A 23,006-nucleotide genomic window follows, 5' to 3' on the forward strand; every position below is an offset into this window, starting at 1 on the left:
TCTGATTGCAGTTAGATCAAGAAATTTATTTCAACCCAAGCTTTATTGGATACTTAATGAAAGTGTCATGAAAATATGCTAAGATGAATAACATGACTCCTGTCTGCAGAGACCATATAATATAAAGAGTAGAAGTATACATATAAGCTAATTATAATGCAAGACAGACACTGTATGCAGATGACATGATACTATACACAGAAAACCCTAAGGACTTAACCCCAAAACTACTTGAACTGATTAATAAATTCAGCAAAGTAGCAGGATATAAGATTAACATTCAGAAGTCAGTTGCATTTCTGTATACCAGCAATGAAATATTAGAAAAGGAATACAAAAATACGATACCTTTTAAAATTGTACCTCACAAAATCAAATACCTCGGAATACACCTGACCAAGGAGGTAAAGGACCTATATGCCGAGAACTATAAAACCTTAATCAAAGAAATCAAAGAAGATGTAAAGAAATGGAAAGATATTCCATGTTCCTGGATTGGGAAAATCAATATTGTAAAAATGGCCATACTACCCAAAGCAATCTACAGATTCAATGCAATCCCTATCAAATTACCCATGGCATTGTTCACAGAACTAGAACAAACAATCCAAACATTTATATGGAACAACAAAAGACCTAGAATCGCCAAAGCAATCCTGAGAAACAAAAACCAAGCAGGAGGCATAACTCTCCCAGACTTCAAGAAATACTACAAAGCCACAGTCATCAAAACAGTGTGGTACTGGTATCAAAACAGACAGACAGACCAATGGAACAGAATAGAGAATCCGGAAATAAACCCTGACACCTATGGTCAATTAATCTTTGACAAGGGAGGCAAGAACATAAAACGGGAAAAAGAAAGTCTATTCAGCAAGCATTGCTGGGAAACCTGGACAGCAACATGCAGAGCAATGAAACTAGAACACACCCTCACACCATGCACAAAAATAAACTCCAAATGGCTGAAAGACTTAAATATACGACAGGACACCATCAAACTCCTAGAAGAAAACATAGGCAAAACACTCTCTGACATCAACATCATGAATATTTTCTCAGGTCAGTCTCCCAAAGCAACAGAAATTAGAGCAAAAATAAACCCATGGGACCTCATCAAACTGAAAAGCTTTTGCACAGCAAAGGAAACCCAAAAGAAAACAAAAAGACAACTTTCAGAATGGGAGAAAACAGTTTCAAATGATGCAACTGACAAGGGCTTAATCTCTAGAATATATAAACAACTTATACAACCCAACAGCAAAAAAGCCAATCAATCAATGGAAAAATGGGCAAAAGACCTGAATAGACATTTCTCCAAAGAAGATATACAGATGGCCAACAAACACATGAAAAAATGCTCCACATCGCGGATTATAAGAGAAATGCAAATCAAAACTACCATGAGATACCACCTCACACCAGTCAGAATGGCCATCATTAATAAATTCACAAATAACAAGTGCTGGAGGGGCTGTGGAGAAAAGGGAACCCTCCTGCACTGTTGGTGGGAATGTAAACTGGTACAGCCACTATGGAGAACAGTTTGGACATACCTTAGAAATCTATACATAGAACTTCCATATGACCCCGCAATCCCACTCCTGGGCATCTATCCGGACAAAACTCTACTTAAAAGAGATGCATGCACCCGCATGTTCATTGCAGCCCTATTCACAATAGCCAGGACATGGAAACAACCCAAATGTCCATCGACAGATGATTGGATTCGGAAGAGCTGGTATATATACACAACGGAATACTACTCAGCCATAAAAAAGAATGCCATAATGCCATTTGCAGCAACATGGATGGAACTAGAGAATCTCATCCTGAGTGAAATGAGCCAGAAAGACAAAGACAAATACCATATGATATCACTTATAACTGGAATCTAATATCCAGCACAAATGAACATCTCCTCAGAAAAGAAAATCATGGACTTGGAGAAGAGACTTGTGGCTGCCTGATGGGAGGGGGAGGGAGTGGGAGGGATCGGGAGCTTGGGCTTATCAGACACAACTTAGAATAGATTTACAAGGAGATCCCTGCTGAATAGCATTGAGAACTTTGTCTAGATACTCATGTTGCAACAGAAGAAAGGGTGGGGGAAAAATGTAATTGTAATGTATACATATAAGGATAACCTGACCCCCTTGCTGTACAGTGGGAAAATAAAAAAAAATATAAAAAAAATAATGCAAGACAGACTTGTTGATAAATGTAATTACAAAAATATTTGGCATTCAGTGATTCACAGGTTGTAATTTAACTTATTTAGTCCACAAATAGTTTCTGGGCCCTTAGGAGCTTTAAATATGAATTGAATAAGTTAGTCTTTGCCTAGAACTTTTCTTTTTGGCAGTGTAGAATGGGGGGAACTATGGGAATGAGATAACGAACACAAGGTGAAATTGTAGTTAATAAAAAAAAAATAAGGGATGCTCTCTGGAAGTGCTGAAGATTGTGTGTCACATTTTGAGTTGAGAAGGTGGAGGAGGGGAAAATCCCATGAAGCTTCTAAATGAGATGGTAAGTTTGTTGAATCTGAAAGGTTCATGTCTCACATTTCTGTTAATTCAGTCACTGTCAATTGTCAATGATGGCATTCTCTCTGATGTTCTATCTTATGGATATCCTCATTTCCACAGTGCTTTAGCAAACCTTATGCTCTGACTCAAATTTTCTTTTCTCCTCAATCTTCCAAAGTCTTCCATCATGAAGGAGGTTTCCCCATTTAATTGTAAACATGTTTTAACTTCCTCACCTCTAAATTTTCTTCATAGCCTTTCTTACCTAAAATCTGACTCTATCTTGAGGATACTATTTCCCTAGCAAATACTCTTTAAGCACAGACAGCTCATTTTTTCCCATTCCATAGTTCTCAAGATAGAAAGATAAAGCAAGCATTTTTCTTTCCTTCCAATGTGATTTCCAGATAATTTTATAAAGAAAAAAGAAAGAAATCTTTGACAGTTTGTAGATCATGCCATTCAACTATACCATCTCCTATCATTCCTCAGCTCTGTGATCTATTCATTCCTCCTCATTTATATTCACTGGAGACTTTAGCACATGGCTTACCTTCACCCTTTCCATCCGAGCACCTACCATCCACAACCCATTGAAAGGCTAATCATTCAGTCTTTGGCTTTCCTAACTTTAGTAATCTCCATCATTTTACTTTAGTCATACCCATCTATGGCCACATGCTGGACCCAGGGTACCTGACCTTCTGAGATCCCAAATTCAAACAACTTTGTCTTGTACTGCAATTTCCTCTCCTTCCAGATGTCAGTAACTCTCACTTCAATCTCATAGGGCTCTTTAATTCCATTTTCCTCTGTTTTCTTCCTATCGGCCTTTTCTCGACTTTTTCTACTTTTCTAGCAAGTTTCTTATACTTGTCTATCAATATTAATTGCACTGTTTCTACTACCAGCTGAACGAGTGCATTTTCTGGATACACAACTGGGCACCCTGTTTATCTACATTTTTCACTACTGACTGCAGAAGATAGTACTTCACAATAACACAAATATTGTCCCTACTCTTATGGAGATAACATTCTAGTATGTCTCTCATGGAAGGCAGAAGGTAAACAGACTTTTCTCTGCCTAAAACTTTTTAATCCTAGATTCTTTCTTGGCTACCTCCTTATCTACTAGGTCTCTCTTCAGATTTTTGTTTCTTCCCTGAAGTTTTCTCTGACCGCTACTTACTGATTAGGTGCTCCTCACTCTGGTGTGCTGCTGTAGCACCTCTTTCCTTATCATACACTAAACAGCACAACATTAAAATCTGCTGTTTAATTATATTTATCTCTTAATAGATTATAAACTGTGTATAAACAGGAATTATGCCTAACTTATTTGCTATGGAATTCTTTGCATATAACATAATATCTCTTCACAAAGAGGGAAATCAAATATATTTGTTAAATAAAGGACTGGGATCTCAAAGTAAGAAAACTTAAAACAAATTCATTAAAGCCTAAAACTTTAGTGTTATGAAAGTGGTAAACAGCTTTAGAAATTAGAGGAAAGGACATAATAATGAGTTTGAAAGGTTATAACTTGCTTATATATAAAGATCCTTCTAGTGTCATCTTAGAAAAAATAAAGCATGTGATATACTGAATGGGTAATTAAGCACTTACCTGGTGGTCTATGAAGTCTATGTATAAATTCAAGAAGTATTTTTTAATAACTTATATCTTCCAGGCATGTCCACTTGTATGAACACAAAAATGTAAGGCATTCCAGTTGGAAATAAAAGGGATCCTACCTGTCTTGCTTATTCAAAGAATATATCTCAGGAGATATTTACTATAAAAACTTGCCTGAGTTTGACTAAGCAAAATCTTACCTGTAATAGAGAAAACCACCACCATAAAATCAAAAATGTTCCATCCACTAGTGAAATAGTTACAATGGAAAACGATGAGCTTCAGCACACATTCTCCAGCATATAGCATAACAAAAACTGAGTTAATCCAGTAGAGAGCAATGTCCATTTGCAGGCTCTGTTCATCACTTTGTATCATAATGGTTATTGCTTGGAAACAGATAAGAACCATAATGATGACATTAAAAACTTGATTTGTTACCAAGTCAAAGATGAATCCTTGGAACTTGTTCTGTGTGGGAGGAAAAAGGTATAATATTTTTATTAATAGGATATTTATACATACACATTCTCTTTTGATTTTCAACTTCTCTCCCAGCATAAACAGGAGAATAAGTGAGGAATAAGTTTTTACCAAACTATAATTATAGCATTCAGGCAAATTAAACAAGACTCTTTATCAAAAGCTTTGTCAAGGGATTATATTTTAAAAATTCTGTTAAAAGCATTTGTTGTTAAGAATTTTAAAAACACATTTTCATTTGCAAGACAGAATATGTATAGGAAATTTTTTCAAAAACTTAAAAAACATCTAGATGTTTCCTTACTCCTGGGCGAAGTACTGGTTTTTGAGAGTCCTCATACATCAGCTTCTTCAGTGCACGGTATTGTTTCTTCTGTTTTACTGTTATAAATATATTTGCGCCTCCCTTGGGAAGACATGAAAGAAAAAAATATTAAAAAATATTTAATTCAAATTTCATCTTATATTAATATGCATATCAGAAAGCTTGGTGATTATTACATTTTTTTTTGTCTTTTCTAGGGCTGCACCCGTGGCATATGAAGGTTCCCAGGCTAGGGGTCTAATAGGAGCTGTAGCCACCGGCCTACGCCAGAGCCACAGCAATGCCAGATCCGAGCCATGTCTGCAACCTACACCACAGCTCAGGGCAAAGCCGGATCCTTAACCCACTGAGCAAGGCCAGGGATCGAACCCACAACCTCATGGTTCCTAGTCGGATTCGTTAACCACTGAGCCACGACGGGAACTCCTATTAATTTAATTCTTAAAAAAAGCTTACCTACAATGAATTAAATGATGTTTAAACATGTCTGATTTTCTGCACAAAAATCCATACAAAACACAGGAAATTACTGCTATTCAATAATTCTTTAATTCACTTTCCTGTGGGTAGTTGATCGTATTTAACTTTAATTACTGAGGTCTATTTCTTGTTTGACAAAGACACGGGAGAATAGCAGATGGTATCTGGAAAGGCTATCAAGAAAATCTGAACTCAAAAGTTAGAGGTAAAGTTGGTTTGTGCATTTTAATCATCAGGAAGAAAATAAAATTGGTAATATACATGTTTTTATATGTTCAGATGCTACTTAATTTTCCAAATACTACCAAAAAATCCTTTTTCACTATTATTTCAGAAGTACTTTGTGTTTACTTCTTTAAAGAAACTTCAAGGGATTATTCATCTTTGTGTTCCCAGTGTTATTTTCACTATTTTATACAGAATACCCAAAGTGAATAAGAGGTAAACATTTAATGTACTAATCTAAGAATTAGGAATTGTTACTGTCCAAGCCAGGGACTCAGTCACTTAAAATTGACACACCCACCAATTTGAAGCAAAACCTAGGATGTTATCCCATTGGGTTGAAATCCCTAGGAAACCTAAGCATCAATTCAATGAATATTTGACTACTAGCCTTTCTAATCCCATCTGATAAATGCAGTTTCCAAGCGGTTTTGTTTACCAGATTCTGCACATAGTCAAACTGTGATGACATGGCTAAAGATGGAATTTGAAGATTAAACTCTTTTTCCTTTATTGGAAGGCACTCCTACACCTAATAAAAATAGGTCCCTAGGGTTAAAATAAGTGGATTTATATGCCTTTTGAGGCTTTTGTATTAATGGAAGCCCTGAAGGGAGTCTTTGGAGATGATACCAGAGGTTGTTCAATTCTGCTTCTGCATTCTCTCTTATTTGTTTCAAGCACTCCTGTTTGGCCATCTAGTTAGGATTTATGACTTTATTTCTAGCAGAAAAAGCTATTCCATCTGACAAAGATGTCTCTGCTAGTTATGACTTTGAAAGCTTTGAGTGTATCAGAGAATAAAAAAGTGTGGTTTATTTTTCTTGAACATTTTCACATATTTGTGCAGATGGGCAACAGGGTTAATTTTCAGCATGTCATAATTTACAAACATACATACAGAAAAACTTGTAATTTTTAACATTTAAACTTGTCTGCCTGTATGAATATAGAAAACAATGTAAATATGAACATTTTAGCAATATTTATCAATATGCCAGAATATCAATTTTTTTTTAAAGAAAAGTACCAAGTAAAAATGATATTATGCTGCATCCAAAACCAATTATTCGAAGCAGGACAATTTTTATACTTACCTTCATTTTATACTTGTTGAAATTAGCAACAATTGCACCAATCAACATACTCAGAGGAAGAAATAATCCAATAATAATAAAGACAACAAAGTAACAATACATGTAGATGTTATTTTCAAAATTAGGCTGCATATCTACCTAAAAGTTAAGAAATAAGCAAAATAAGGCAGAGCGTAGAGGATTTTTAGGGCAGTGAAAATATTCTGTATGGTATTATAATGAAGGATATATTATTATACATTTGTTCAAACCAATAGAATGTACAATACTGAGTGAACCCTAAGGTAAACTACGGACTTTGGGTGATCAAGATGTGTCTGGGTTCATCCTTGGTAAAAATGTACATCGTGGTGAGTGATGTTAACAATGGGGAGGCTATGCATGTGTTAAATCTTTGTGTCCCCCTTCTCAATTTTGTTGTAAATCTAAAACTACTCTAAAAAATGTTTTTAAAAATAAAAATAAACTAAAAAGTATGAAAGTAAGGATACACTGATACTGACTTTTTAAAACATAAGATTTAGAAAACAATTTATGACAAGAAAATCCAACAATTCTCCTTGAGGCAGAATTTCCTCTTTGTTTCTTTGGTGAAGGGATATCATTGCTTTGTTTATTTGAATTTTATTTGCTTTTCTGTTTGTATTTTGGGGATTTTTGGCCTTGCCCTTGGCATGTGGAAGTTTCCAGGATCAAACCCATACCACAACTGTGACAATGCTGGATACTTTACCCACTGAGCCACCAGGGAACTCTTATTTGCTTGTTTTTTTTTTTTTTTTTTGGCCTTTGTTGGGGGAGGGCTGCACCCATGGCATATGGATATTCCCAGGCTAGGGGTCGAACTGGAGCTATGGCCGCTGGCCTACTTCACAGCAACGTGGGATCCAAACTCATGGCAACACCACAGCTCATGGCAACACCAGATCCCCGACCCACTGAGCACGGCCAGGGATTGAACCTGCATCCTCATGGATACTAGTTGGATTCATTTCTGCTGCACCATAACAGGAACTCCAGGAACTCTTATTTGGATTTTAAGGTTTATTGCATTGGTTTAATCACTGTTGTGATAATCCTTCAAATGAACCTGTTGGGCCTCAGCCATTGAATATGAGCAGTTCACTGTTTATGAAATGTTCAATCTGTAATGTATTTAATTTCTACCTAGCATAAATGTTTGCTTTTACCATGTTAATTATTCAATTATTGTTTGTGCCCAGTTCTTGAATTACAAAAATTACTCTACTTGACCTTTAACATTATTTATACTTACACCAGTAGAGTCAACTGCTGAATTCATAATAGTGATCCATCCATTAAATGTTGCCTGTAAAAATGGTAAGTATTTCTTAGGGAAACTTCGTGGCAAATAAAAATTAAAAATCAATCTGTTATTAATACAGTAAAACATTTGATTAGTAAGACTGACTATACTTCCATGTAATTGTGATCTTTATTTTCATTATTATATTTGTCTATTAACAACTACTTAAAACTACTTAGCTTAATTGTAGTAAGTAACTTAAAAGATTTTAGCATAGTGTAAATAAAAAGGGAGAGAACTGATTAGGTAGATGGATAAATGGTAAATAAATACATGCTGCCCAAGTGTCCTAGTCACTTTATATATGTGCTTTACTATGAGGGAAGTAAGACCGGAATGATCTGCCTCTTTATATCTGCTAGATGTTAGGTGACAGAGTAGCTATTCCTCAAGCACTAAGTAGAAACAAAATTGTAGTAACCGAGTTGGATTACAAATTGTGAAACTACTATCTGATCAGTGGTGGAGGAAATAGGTTTGCCCAGTATCTGCCATTTCCTCTGTTAGTCCTACCTTTATTTCCACTTCCTTCTCCCCAAAGAGCAAGTACTATATTTCACTTTTGTCTTTCCCAATGAGCGTAATATAGTATGTTCCATAATATGTAACTAATAACTAATAATTGCTAAAATAATTTAAAACCAACTTTATTAATCATCTACATTTTGTCCTTTATGTTCACCGTCATATGGATGAGTATAAAATTCACAAATTCAAACATGTACTCACTACTTGAAGCAGTGAAAGAAAGCTGATTCCAACATTATCAAAGTTCAGTTTTGCATTCTCCCATGGCATGGATTCATTAAATACAAGGCTTTCACATTGACTTCTATTCATGACTTCAGATATAGGAAACCTTTCTCCACTTGTTAGGTCAATGCATTCATAGAACGTGCCAGCAAATAAATGTACTCCTATGATGCCAAAAGCCAGCCAGATCATAAGGCAGACCAGAAACACATTTGCCGTGGGTAAAGTTGTTTTTATCAAAGTTCTCACTACCACCTGCCATATAAAAACAAACATGTAAACTTTAGATAAGAAATGTCAAAGTATTTTAATTAAATTGGAAATATTTATTAATGTAATGTCATATTGAAACAAAAAGGGCCATCACTAAAGATTTAATAGGCCATATGCCTATTTGAATAACCTAAATAACAAATTTCAGTTAAAAATATATTAAAACTACAGATATTCTCAAAATTCTTGTACTAAAAAAATCATTAAACGGCAACAGAACTGATCAATATAAATACTAGAATAAATAGTCATTTTACTGATTTAACACATTTATCCATTTCCTATACTGTGCCATAAATGGGCAAGACAACTGAAGTTATATATATGTATGAAATGATCTAGAAAACATTAAAATGAGAGTGAAATAGGCCTAGGCTTAAGTGATGGGTATTCTAAAGTTAGGGAGGATTAGCCTACAAAGGATAGGTTGAAGGAGTAGCCAGGCAGATAAGGGGAAGACCAAGAGACTACAGCAATGAAGCCAAGTCAAGAGACTGCTTCAAGAAACACTGAATGGGCAACTGTGCCTCTTACAATCACAGCTTTCTCTGAACCACTCAGTCTCTTGTGAGTCACTCCAGAGTGGGGAGTATGGGAAGTGAATCTGCTACCTAAACTTGAATAAGAGCAATAGTCTATGACCATTGTCTCCATTTCCTCAAATCCTTTTTTTCTTTAATTATTACCACTAGACTCTTATTCTTATCATTTGTCATGGCAAATGTAAGCTAGTGGCTATACCCAATAAAATATTTCCAATCTTTGCTAGGGCCATGCCCCCAGCATGTTGAAGTTCCCAGGCTAAGGGTCGAAGTGGAGCTGCAGCTGATGGCCGATGGCCTACACCACAGCCACAGCAACTCCAGATCCAAGCCGCATCTGAGACCTAAAACACAGCTCATGCCAATGATGGATCCTTAAACCACTGGGTGAGCCAGGGATTGAACCTGCATTCTCATGATTACTAGGCGGGTTCCTTACCGCTGAGCACGATGGGAACTCCCTGTTATTTATACTTTTGACTTCTTTTCCCCAAACACACACACTCTCTCTCTTTTTATTTTTTTTTTCCTGAGGCATCATTCTCTTTTCCACCATTCTAACCTTTTCCTTTCTTTAGCCATTACTGGATACATAGCCTTTCGAATGTGCTTTCTTGCTTATATTCCTTAGTTTTATGTCCTTGAATTAATATTTTTATATTTAATTGTGCTGTTAATTACATTTAATTTTATTTGTAAAATTAAGTTACAGATTCTTTGTTGACACTTAAGGTATTTCAAGAGATGCACTGATGCCTCTGATGAAAAAAATGCTATTAGAAAATACACACAAATGTAAGAAAAAAAAGCAATAGATATTGTTGAAACAAATATCTGAGTAGTAAGAGCTTCCAAGACCCAAAGATTATTAAATACATAAAATTTTGTAATCAGGTAGCTTCCTCATGATATACCTTCAGAGATAATTCAACTACAGAATTTCCAGAGGATGAGATGAAGATTTAGATCTGGAATTGACCTTGATCTAACCATAACTGACCTTGAATTGTCTGTGGCTACTATCTCATTGCCATTCTAATAAATTCACAGCATCAAAAAGTACAATGCTTAACTTCTGACAGAGGCAGCTTCCGAAGCAAATCTGTTCCTACTTTTCTCTAATTCGAGGGCAGACAACTTACTGATTTTGGTACTCTTTCTTCACCTTTTATGTATCTAAATTTATTAGGGAAAAAAAACAAACCCCAAAACACCTGATATTATCCCAGAATGTTTTTTACAATAAGGAAGAGCTATTTTAGTTACATTCATTATCTAATTTGTTTGTGTTGGTGAATATGAGTGCATGTGTTTCCCAGCTATCATTTAGGTATAATTTATAAAGTTGTGTAAATTTAAGACATACGAGGTGATGACCTGATATACATATACAATGTGAAATAAGTCCCACAGTTAGGCTAATTAACATCTATCCTTAGGTATATGGTGAAAATGTTTTAGATCTATCTACTCTGTTAGAAAATTTCAACTATAGAGTACAGTATCATTAACTACAGTCACCATACTGTACATTAGATTCTTGAACTTATATTTTTAAATGAAAGTTTGTATCCTTTGAAAAACATCTCTACATTTCCCCCATTCACAGCCCTTATGTTTTGAGTTAGTAGGCCATGGGTAGTCTATAATCCTAGAATATTCTATGAAATTTTCCTGTCACTAAACTGAATTTGTGCTAGAAATTTGGTTGTATCATCATTCCTGAATCTTACATTTCTTTTCATTTTCTATTTTCAGCTTGTTTTCCTCTGTATTTTGGTTTAAAAGCACTGGGGTATTTCACCACTTTGTGGACTTCCATAATATTGTTAATTAAATGTTTCATAAGTTATAATTACATTTGTAATTACATTTGTAATTCATAAATTACAATTAACATTTTAGATTTTTGTTTTCTAGGTATATGATAGTTGGAATTTTTCTGTATTTGCTACATAATCAAAATATTTCTTTCTCAACACCAGCACATCAAATGCATTTGGGGACTAGATTGACCAGTAAGAGAGTCATATTAATTACAAAATATTGTCAATCATATACTTGCATATGTATTAAAATATAATTAACATGCTTACAATGTATAAACATATGTAAACACATGTATATCATATAATCATATTACAGTGAATGATAAAGTGGTACTATTAAAATTTGGAAGTAAGATTTTGGTTAAATATATATTTTAAATTACTTATGTTTCTGTTTGGATTTATAATAGTAAACTCAATATAATTTCAAGTTTTGAAATAAAAATAAATATCCACCTTTTATCCAAGTGGAAAGATTTTTTTTTGGTCTTTTTTGTCTTTTGGGGGCTGCACCTGCGGCATATGGAGGTTCCCAGGCTAGGGGTCTAATCAGAGCTAGAGTTGCTGGCCTATGCCACAGCCACAGCAATGACAGATTCGAACCATGTTTGCCACCTACACCACAGCTCACGGCAGCGCTGGATCCTTAACCCACTGAGCAAGGCCAGGGATCGAACCCACAACCTCATGGTTCATAGTCAGATTCATTTCTGCTGCTCCACGACGGGAACTCCCCCAAGTGGAAAGAATTTAAGTATTGTAGTTTCTTAATGAATGGCATTTAAATGTAATATACAATGTATAAACTATAAAAACAATACAACTTAAACATAAATTTCTTACTGTATCTACCTACATATAATACGTGATATTCCATAATATTAGTCGAATAGTCATGCTAATGTTAAATAATCCATATAAATGACAAAGGCAAGGAAATATAAATGTACGATTATAAAAAAAGGTAAAATTAAACTTTTTCTCACATTTCTACATAGAATTGATCACTGTATATCTACATAATTATACTATTTGTGGTGGTCAAAGTCTCTTTTTTCTTTTAGGCTGGGCCATAAGGGATTTCCACTATAGGCCCAAAGATTGAACACTGGCCATTTCATATGGTTCAACCTATTAGTTTCCCTCACATTGTTCAGAAGAATCTTTAACATGGGAGAGGGAGGACTGGCAAGAATTCATAAAATTCGTGATGTGACAAAAGGGAATTTATTTTAAAATTCAAATTGCTATTTCATTTAGTAAGTCAATTAGTGTGCATGATATGCTTATCACTTAAAAAGGTTATCCAGCTGATTAAAGTTTTATTTTCTATCAGTTATATTTTTAATATGGAGAGAGATAATTTCATTTATATTTGTATATATCTGGGTTAGAATGGTATTACTTTATTTATTTATTTTTTTTCGTCTTTTTAGGGACACACCCTCAGCATATGGAAGTTCCCAGGCTAGGAGGTGAATCACAGCTGAAGCTGCTGGCCTATACCAGTCACAGCAACACTGGATCTGAGCCATGTCTGTGACCTACACCTGGATCCTCAACCCACTGAGAAAGGGCAGGGATTGAACCCGTGTCCTCACAGATGCCAGTCAGGTTTGATAACTGCTGAGCCATGATGGGAACTCCTAGAATGGTATTACTTTTTGAAACTATATTTTCTGTCTCATCTATGAGATATTTTGCTTATCTTTATTAGTTTTCATATCTCATGAGCAATAAAGGTCTAAAATCTTAGTAAGTATAACCAATGAAGCTTTTTTTATGTGTGTTAATTAGCAGCATACAAAGTTTTTGTATTAATATTGTTAAAGATACAAACAAGAAAACAACAAAGCTTGTGAGTTTATGGAAATGAATTAATCCTAAATAAAAATCTATAGATTAAATTAGAAACTTTGCTCTTACCTTCATTCTTTCAAATTGAGATAGAACTCTGAGCGCACGAAGGAATTTAATGGAAATAAGTGGTTTCAGTTCTTCCCGAGATTTGCCCATTAAGCTAAGACAAAACACCTGGATATATTTTAAAAAAGCAAATAGAATTTAAACTTCAATCAAAATAAAATGATCTTTTATTACAGAAAAGATACATAGTCAAAGTCTACTAAAAATTTGTAAAATATAATATGTATTTCAGTATATCTTGATGTCTTACAGAAAGGTATAAGAAAATCTTTTTTTTTTTTTTGTGGTCTTTTTGCCATTTCTTGGGCCGCTCCCACGGCATAGGGAGGTTCCCAGGCTAGGGGTCGAATTGGAGCCGTAGCCACCAGTCTACGCCAGGGCCACAGCAACGTGGGATCCAAGTTGCGCCTGCGACCTACACCACAGCTCACGGCAACACCAGATCCCTAACCCACTGAGCAAGGGCAGGGACCGAACCCGCAACCTCATGGTTCCTAGTCGGATTCTTTAACCACTGCGCCACGACGGGAACTCCATGAAAATCATTTTGTTTTAAAATCACTTTTAAAAAGATAAAACAAAACTATTTTCTGGTACTAGGAATATATGTTATTGAGATAAGCAAAAAAAAATGTATATTTGACGTTCTTTATGGCAAGAATTAATATTTATATTCACTTTCATTTTGAAACTATATTAAGACTCAATTTCATGATTATTTTCAATATAGTAATAGTACACAATATATTCATTAAAACAAAATTTGGAATATATTTATATATACATCCAAATGTAAATATAGTTAAGACAATATACAAAATAGGATTTCAGAGAAGAGGCACCAAGGAGGAAATAAATATTGTTGTGTTCAAGTATTTACTACAAAATATATAGTAAAATACTTAAGTGATTTTTTAAAGTAAACATATATGCACAAATATGATTTAAGTCCAATAAAAGTTAATGGAGATTAACGAGGTGGTACAGCTATTATTAACTTTTTTGTACCTTCATATTTTCTGTATGTTAAAGGTGATATAAGTGAAAAAACGTTCTCTTTTACTTTCTACTAAAGAGATGGTTGGTCTTGAAGTTGGCTTTGAAGTAAAGGTATCACATACATAAGCATAGAGGGATGTGGACACAAAAGAATAAAAATAAAGAAATAGGAAGGTGGGTTGCAGGCATAGTCTGCTTTGGTTGAAGTAAAAGGTTAATATGCAAGAATTAATTTAGAAGACCAAGGTCCTCCTGCACTGTTGGTGGGAATGGACGCTGGTACAACCACTATGGAGAACATAGTGGAGGTACCTTAGAAAACTATCCATGGAACTACCATATGACCCAGAAATCCCACTCTTGGGCATATATCCAGACAAAACTTTCCTTGAAAAAGACACATGCACCCACATGTTCATTGCAGCACTATTCACAATAGCCAGGACATGGAAACAACCCAAATGTCCATCAACAGTTGATTGGATTAGGAAGAGGTGGTATATATACACAATGGAATACTACTCAGTCATAAAAAAGAACAAAATCATGCCATTTGCAGCAACCTGGATGGACCTAGAGACTCTCATCCTGAGTGAAGTAAGTCAGAAAGAGAAAGGCAAACACCATAGGATATCACTTATATCTGGAATCTAATATATGGCACAAAGGAACCTTTCCACAGAAAAGAAAACCATGGACTTGGAGAATAGACTTGTGGTTGCCAATGGGGATGGGGAGGGAGTGGGATGGATTGGGAACCTGGGATTAACAGATGCAAACTATTGCTTTTGGAATGGATTAGCAATGAGATCCTGCTGTGTAGCACTGGGAACTATGTCTAGCCACTTATGATGGAGCATGATAATATGAGAAAAAAAATGTGTACATGTAGGTGTAACTTGGTCACCATGCTGTACAGTAGAACAAAATGTATTAGGGAAATTAAAAAAACCACTTTTTAGAATGAAAAGGATGGATCTTAAACACCACATATGAGGAAATATAGGATGTTGGTGACTGAAAATATATAGAGAGAAGGAAAAGAAAGATATAAGTAAATGGAAGAGTAAGTCATAGTAAATCAAAAAGCCTTTAAATTTTTTCTTTAAAATACGTACAATAACAACTATGAATTCTAGTCTGTACCAGCCATTAGTGAAATAGGATTTAAAACCATATGCCATCCACTTTAGGAGCATTTCCAGAATAAAGATGTAAGTGAAGATCATGTCAGCATATTCCAATAAGATTTTAATAGTCTTTCTCTGATCAATATATATATCTTCAAAAGCCTGTGGGTAAAAAATTTAAGGATTAGTGTACATGTAATTTTTAAAAACTCTTTTGGCATAGAGGGGAATGAGATCCTATTTCTATATGGTGAGCATGGTCATAGATTCTAGTCTCAAGGGCTTGTTCACTTGGTTTAGATCTACTCGCACAAACCATATCCATTTTCTGATCCCATTCCTATAGCAGACATCATTGATTCCAGAACCTCTACTTATAGAGACTGAACGTGGGTTCATAATTGTTCTAAATATTGATCCAAAAAGTCTCTCTCAAGTCAGTTAATCAAACTTGAGGTGGAACTTTTAGTCACATATGACACGGTTCTTATCTCTAATTCCACATAGCTATCTCACATATGTATACATGCCGCTTGCTAATAGAAGAGCAGAAATAAACAAAACCCCCAAAACGTGTGTTTTCAGAAATCCATACTACTATTGCATGAAAAAGTCACAAAGCTTATCAGATAAAGCAATGGAAACACATGAATATGAAAAAAACTATAATGTTTCTCCAAAGTTTCTCAGTTTTAATAGGTCAATCTCAATTTTACTGTGGAGGAAGCAAAATCTGATATAAAAAGATAACTTCCACTTCAATTAAAACATTAAAGATAGGCAAACCAATTTGTGGTAGCTGAAGTCCATGTACTGGCTACCCACATGGAGTGGGGAAGTAAATGTGAGGGGTCAGACCACGGTTATGGAGTCCTGGAAGTAATGTTCTACTTCTCAAGCCAAGTGACAGTTACATAGCAATATTCACTTGGTGTAAATACTTTATGGTACAATTATTTATATGGTTTTCAGTATGTGTGCTAAATGTCAATATAAAGTTTACTTAAAAAAATATATGCTGTACAAAGTCTGGTTCCCAACCATGACTCCTTGTCTGTTCTGCATCTTACCATTAACTATTTCTTGTATATTATTCTCTGATTTTTAACAAACACAAGCAAATATCAATATACACTCCATTTTTCCTACTTTCCTACATAAAGTGTAGTGTGCTGTGCACTTTATTCTAGATCTTTCTTTTTTGCACTTATTACTATATCTTGTGCAGTTGCAATATCATCGTGCAGACAGCTCTTGTTTTTGCTAGAGCGCTACAGAGTATCCCATTGGATGACTGTACCACAGTACATTTAAACAATCACCTAACATGGATTTTTTTTTTTCTTTTTGCCTTTTCTAGGGCCGCTTCCTGTGGCATATGGAGATTCCCAGGCTAGGGGTCTAATAGGAGCTGTAGCCACCGGCCTACACCAGAGCCACAGCAACGCGGGATCCGAGCCGCGTCTGTAACCTACACCACAGCTCACGGCAACGCCGGATCGTTAACCCACTGAGCAAGGCCAGGGATCGAACCCGCAACCTCATGGTTCCTAGTTGGATTCGTTAACCACTGTGCCACAACGGGAACTCCTAACACGGATTGTTTTTGTTTTTCAATTTTTCGCTATTTTACAAAAATTTCTTCAGGGCATAGCTTTGTAAATGCGTTTAATACATGTGAAGATTTTAGGATAATTTCTCCAAATTAAAATTACTGGGTCAGTGGGTAAATATATTTGTAGTTCAAAGGTCCTTCAAAGTATATGCAATACTTCTCTTTCCTTATGCAACATATACAAAAATAATAGAAAAATATATGCATATTATTAAACTGTTTCTTATATGAAACTTTATTAAAATAATAATTTTCTTTTTTCTGCTATAATTTATATATTTTAAAATTATATGATTTTTTAAATATTTAATGAGGCACATACAGACTCTGTAAGAGTGTGACATATGTCTTCCAAAACTAAAATCATAGAATCATAGAAATTTGGTGCCATAATAAGGACTCTGGGGAAAATAATTTGGCACAGTGACTTTATAAATTAACAGGCTTAGGATGCATTTTTCTCATAAAAATATTACATGCTTTCACTTACCAGAGCACCTGTGCTGAGTAGAGTAACAAGGCCAATGAAACACTTAAAGCAACTATTTTCTACTATTTTACAGCAAGTTTTCCCCATGTTCTGCCAAATTTTTCCTTTCTTGGATTCTCTATTGATTTGAGCAGAGGAAGATCTTCGTTCATAACCTGCCGAGAATGAAAATATTAAGAACAGAAATCTAGAAAACTCATGAAAAAGTAAACATCTCAAATGTTTTAGCAAGTATTTATTTATTGAATCTAATATAGGTGGTCTTTGATTGACAAACATTTGATTTTTACCCCTACTGTAGTGACCACTTCAATTACTGAGGAAAAAAAGAAAAACTTGTGAGTTTGGTAATAGTTGGAAGAAAGAAACTCTGAAAGGCAGGGGTAATTTAGACCATCCTCTCACTCTGCTGGACTGAGCCCAAGAATGGAGTTTATCCCCCCACCCCTTTCTACAAAACACACACACACATACACACCATCTTCTGAATATTACATTTTTGTACAAGGCCTTAAAATTCATTCTCTGAGGATTCACATGGCGTAATAAGCATTTCCACTTAAATATACAAATATTTAGGATGTGTTAAGAGGTATATATATTGAGTTGACTAAATTGACTTAAGTGGCATGGGGATGGAAATTTTGATTGATATAATTTAAGGAACAAGATTGGGCTGCAGAGTGCTTTGTGGTAGGGTACTGGTGTATGAGACGAAATTCTACCTTCTGTTCAAGAGAGTTAGCATAAGGAAAACATGAGGCTTGAGAAGAGAGTGATTGATTGGTAAGAAAATGACAAATGGAGGGGGGTGGAGTTTAAAGTCAACACATTTTAGAATTTTACCTAGAGTCCATTTATACATCTTTGGTCAGAAAAATATAGGAAATGTTTCATCACTGGTCTTAGATGATACAAATCCTAGAACTAAAGCTCCTGAAAGTAGATTCTTATTTTTAATATAGGAATTTAAATATTTACATACCCAATGAATAAGTCAACTGACTGAAGCCTTATACATTTCTCAACATTCATATGGAATATAAAAATATTACATGATTTGTTTTCCTATAAAAGTTATAGGATGTCTTCATATGAATATTTTATTTTTTTTTATTTTTGCTTTTTAGGGCCTATGTGTGGCATATGGAAATTCTCAGGCTAGAGGTTGAATCAGAGCTGCAGCTACTGGCTTACACCACGGCCACAGCAATGCAGGTTCTGCGCTAAATCTGCAACCTACACCACAGCTCACTGCAACGCTCGATCCTTTAACCCATTGAGCAAGGCCAGGGATCGAACTGGCATCTTCATAGATACCAGTCAAGGTCATTACCACTGAGCCACAATGGAACTCCTCATATGAATATTTTAAATATTGATCCTATTTCATGAAGTATAAACAGAAACATACACTAATTTAATATGTTAATAATCCTATGAATTTAGTGTTATTATTAACCTCATTTTACATATTAGGAAATGAGTCAGAGAGAAGGTAAATAAAAGCTAGTAAATAGTGGACCAGGATTTGAACTTAGGCTGCCTGATTTCAGAAACCAATTCTCTTAACCTACTGCATTAGACTCCTTAGGAAGTAAGCCCTTTCCCTCTTTTCCAAATATTGACTTTTCCCTTAATGTTTACTAAAAGTTTCTATCAGGATTCTTGTGGGCATGTTCACGTGTGATCACACCCAAACACGTTTTTGTGAGTGTATTCCTTAGTCAAATTAATAAGCCCTTTAAAATTAAAAGTATACTCAACAGTATTATTTAGATTAAGGGAATTTTGATTTAATTTCAATATAATGATCAAAGGAATTTATTTTTTTCTTACCATTTTTAAAATGCTTCAGCTTTTCATGTTCATAGACCATTTCCTCTTCAGAGATAGCAATATCAACTGTACTGCATTCAGATGAACTAGATTGCTTTACCTTCTGAAAAGTCAAATCCCACCAAAAAAAGTTGTGAATAAAGTTTTTTACTCCCGGTAAAGTTCATCTCATTTTTAGAAAAAAAAATTATATACAGAAAGACTCCTGTCAGGTATAAAAGACTTTAGGCCAAATTCATGATTGATATGAAAATGCATACATACCTCTGGGAGTAGAAGTTTTTAAAACATATAAAAATTAATTTTAACTAAAATAATTTTAAAATTAAAACTAACAGTTAATAACACTGTTCTCTTAAAAGGTATATATAGGCTATCTCCAGTTTCTAAAAAAGAAGCTCTAGGTGGAGTATATAAAAAGGAAATTATATTTTGTATATCATTTAATTTTTTGCACAGTATGTGTCAGAGAAATGAATTAGAAAGCTTTGTTGGCTTTAAACCATATATGGTGAATTGTAAGAAATTCTGGTGCCAATAAAAAAAATAAAATATCCTTAAATGAGCAAATCTTTAAAAAAATTATTTCATTTCCTTTTGTATCTTCTTTATTGTTGATAAAATAAGGATATAGCACTGCACTGATTTGAGAGTAGACAATAAATAAAAATTTTAAAATGTTTTGGCATTTTATAATTTGGCAACTATAACTCAGATAAGGGAGAAAGGAAAAAACCCAGAAAGACAGCTAAGTGATCAGGAGATTCTCAGACTCTAGGAAAAAGACTTTAGACTGTTGATGCTGCAGATGATCCAAGATATTAGAAATAAACTGGAGGCAAAGATGGATAATTTACAGGAAACACTGACCAAAGAAATACAAGATATAAAATTGAGAAGAGGAAGGTACAAATGCAGAACACTGGAGATGCACTTGCAATCAAGAGACCAATAACTTAAAACAATTTTGTATATATATACTCTTACATCAAAACTTCAGAGTAACTGCAAACCAAAAATCTATAATTGATACACAAACAAATAAGAAAAATCAACTCAAATACAACAGTAAAGATAGTCATAAAACCACAAGAGGAGAGAAAAAAAGAAGAAGGGAAGAAAAAAAGCAACAAAAGCAAATCAAAAGCAACTAATAAAATGGCAATAAGAACATACATATCAATAATTACCTTAAATGTTAATGGACTAAACGCCCCAACCAAAAGACATAGATTGGTTGAATGGATACAAAAACAAGACCCATATTCATGCTATCTTCAAGAGACCCACTTCACTTCTAAGGACACATACAAATTGAAAGTGAGAGGATGGAAGAAAATATTCTGTGCAAACGGAAGCAAAAGAAAGCTTGAGTAGCAATACTCATATTAGAAAAAATTGACTTTAAAATGAAGAATATTTTAAGGGACATGGAAGGACAATACATAATGATCAAAGGATCAATCCAAGAAGAAGATATAACAATTTTAAATATCTACACACCCAACATAGGTTCACCACAATATATAAGGCAACTGCTAACAACCTTAAAAGGATAAATCAACAATAACACAATGATAGTGGGGGACTTTAACACCCCACTTACAGCAATGGACAGATCAACCAGACAGAAAATCAATAAGGAAACATAGGTCCTGAAAGAAGCATTAGACCAGATGGACTTAATAGATATTTATAGGACATTCCATCCAAAAGCAACAGAATACACATTATTCTCAAGTGCACATGGAACATTTTCTAAGATTGATCACATCCTGGGTGACAAATCAAACCTTGGTAACTTTAAGAAAATTGAAATCATCAAGCATCTTTTCTGACCATAATGCTGTATGAATGGAAATCAACAACTAGAAAAAAACTGCAAAAAACACAAACACGTGGAGACTAAACAACATGCTACTAAACAACCAATGGATCACTGAAGAAGTCAATGAGGAAATTAAAAAATACCTGGAAGCAAATGACAATGAAGATACGACACTCCAAAACCTGTGGGATGCAGCAAAAGCCGTTCTAAGAGGAAAGTTTATAGCAATACAAGCCCACCTCAGGAAACAAGAAAAAGCTCAAATAAACAAGCTAACTTTACATCTGAAGCAGCTAGAGAGAGAACAGACAAGAGCTAAAGTTAGTAGAAGGAAAGAAATCATAAAGATCAGAGCAGAAATCAATGAAATAGAAATGAAGAAAATCATAGAAAAGATCAATGAAATGAAAATCTGGTTCTTTGAAAAGATGAACAAAATTGATAAACCCTTAGCCAAAGGAAAAAAGAGAGAGGACACAAATCCATAAAATTAGAAATGACAAAGGAGAAGTAACAACAGACATCACAGAAACACAAAGGATCATAAGCGTCTACCATATGCATCTATATGCCAATAAAACGGAAAACCTAGAAGCAATGGACAAACTCTTAGAAAAGTACAATTTTCCAAGACTAAACCAAGATGAGATAGAAAAGATGAACGGACCCATCACAAGAACTGAAATTGAAAATGTGATAAAAAAAAACTTCCAACAAACAAAAGTCCAGGACCAGATGGCTTCACAGGCGAATTCTATGAAACATTTAGAGAAGAGCTAACAAACACCTCTCCTTCTGAAACTATTCCAAAAAATTGCAGAGGAAGGGATACTCCCAAACTCATTCGATGAGGCCACCATCACCCTGATACCAAAACCAGACAAAGATACCACAAAAAAAGAAAACCACAGGACAATTTCACTGATGAACATTGATGCAAAAATCCTCAACAAAATACTAGCAAACCACATCCAACAATACATTAAAAGGATTGTCCATCATGATCAAGTGGGATTTATCCTAGGGATACCAGGGTTCTTCAATATCCACAAATCAATCGGTGTGATACACCACATTAATAAATGGAAGAATAAAAACCATATGATTCTCTGAATAGATGCAGAAAAAGCCTTTGACAAAATCCAACACCCATTTCTGATAAAAACCCTTCAGAAAGTGGGCATAGAGGGAATCTACCTCAACATAATAAAGGCCATATATGACAAACCCACAGTGAACATCATTCTCAATGGTGAAAAACTGAAAGAATTCCCACTGAGATCAGGAACAAGACAAGGATGTCTTCTTTCGCCACTACTATTCAACAAAGTTTTGGAAGTCCTAGCCACAGCAATCAGAGAAGTAAAAAAGAAATAAAAGGAATCCAGATTGGAAAGGAAGAAGTAAAACTATCACTATTTGCAGATGACATGACGCTATACCTAGAGAATCCTAAAGACTCTACCAGAAAACTGTTAGAGCTCATCCACAAATTTGGCAAAGTCCAGGATACAAAATTAATACACAGAAATCAACGGCCTTTCTATATACTAACAATGAATGATCAGAAAGAGAAATTAGGGAAGCAATTCCGTTTACCATTGAATCTAAAAGAATAAAATATCTAGGAGTAAACCTACCTAAAGAGACAAAAGACCTGTACTCTGAAAACTACAA

The 23,006-nt window shown here is 34.6% G+C and overlaps 1 protein-coding gene across 5 annotated transcripts in view; it reads right to left on the reverse strand.

The window, feature by feature from the left end:
• The window catches only part of SCN7A (sodium voltage-gated channel alpha subunit 7), an 81,181-nt gene that overhangs the window by 3,177 nt on the left and 54,998 nt on the right, over window positions 1-23,006 (reverse strand). For all 5 annotated transcript variants that reach the window (XM_084999378.1, XM_084999376.1, XM_084999377.1 and 2 more), the window contains 9 exons: window positions 19,502-19,604; window positions 17,663-17,817; window positions 15,546-15,719; window positions 13,429-13,536; window positions 8,835-9,113; window positions 8,055-8,108; window positions 6,779-6,916; window positions 4,956-5,057; window positions 4,369-4,639 (listed from right to left, as the gene is read on the reverse strand). In XM_084999378.1, the coding sequence (XP_084855504.1) occupies window positions 4,369-4,639; window positions 4,956-5,057; window positions 6,779-6,916; window positions 8,055-8,108; window positions 8,835-9,113; window positions 13,429-13,536; window positions 15,546-15,719; window positions 17,663-17,817; window positions 19,502-19,604 (1,384 nt within the window). The remainder of the gene's footprint in view (window positions 1-4,368; window positions 4,640-4,955; window positions 5,058-6,778; window positions 6,917-8,054; window positions 8,109-8,834; window positions 9,114-13,428; window positions 13,537-15,545; window positions 15,720-17,662; window positions 17,818-19,501; window positions 19,605-23,006) is intronic.

This window comes from Sus scrofa, chromosome 15, assembly GCF_054392235.1.
Source record: "Sus scrofa isolate SSC_HxYL_T2T_F1_AM1 chromosome 15, Sscrofa_HxYL_maternal_Yorkshire_Landrace_v2.0, whole genome shotgun sequence".
Lineage (NCBI taxonomy): Eukaryota > Metazoa > Chordata > Mammalia > Artiodactyla > Suidae > Sus > Sus scrofa.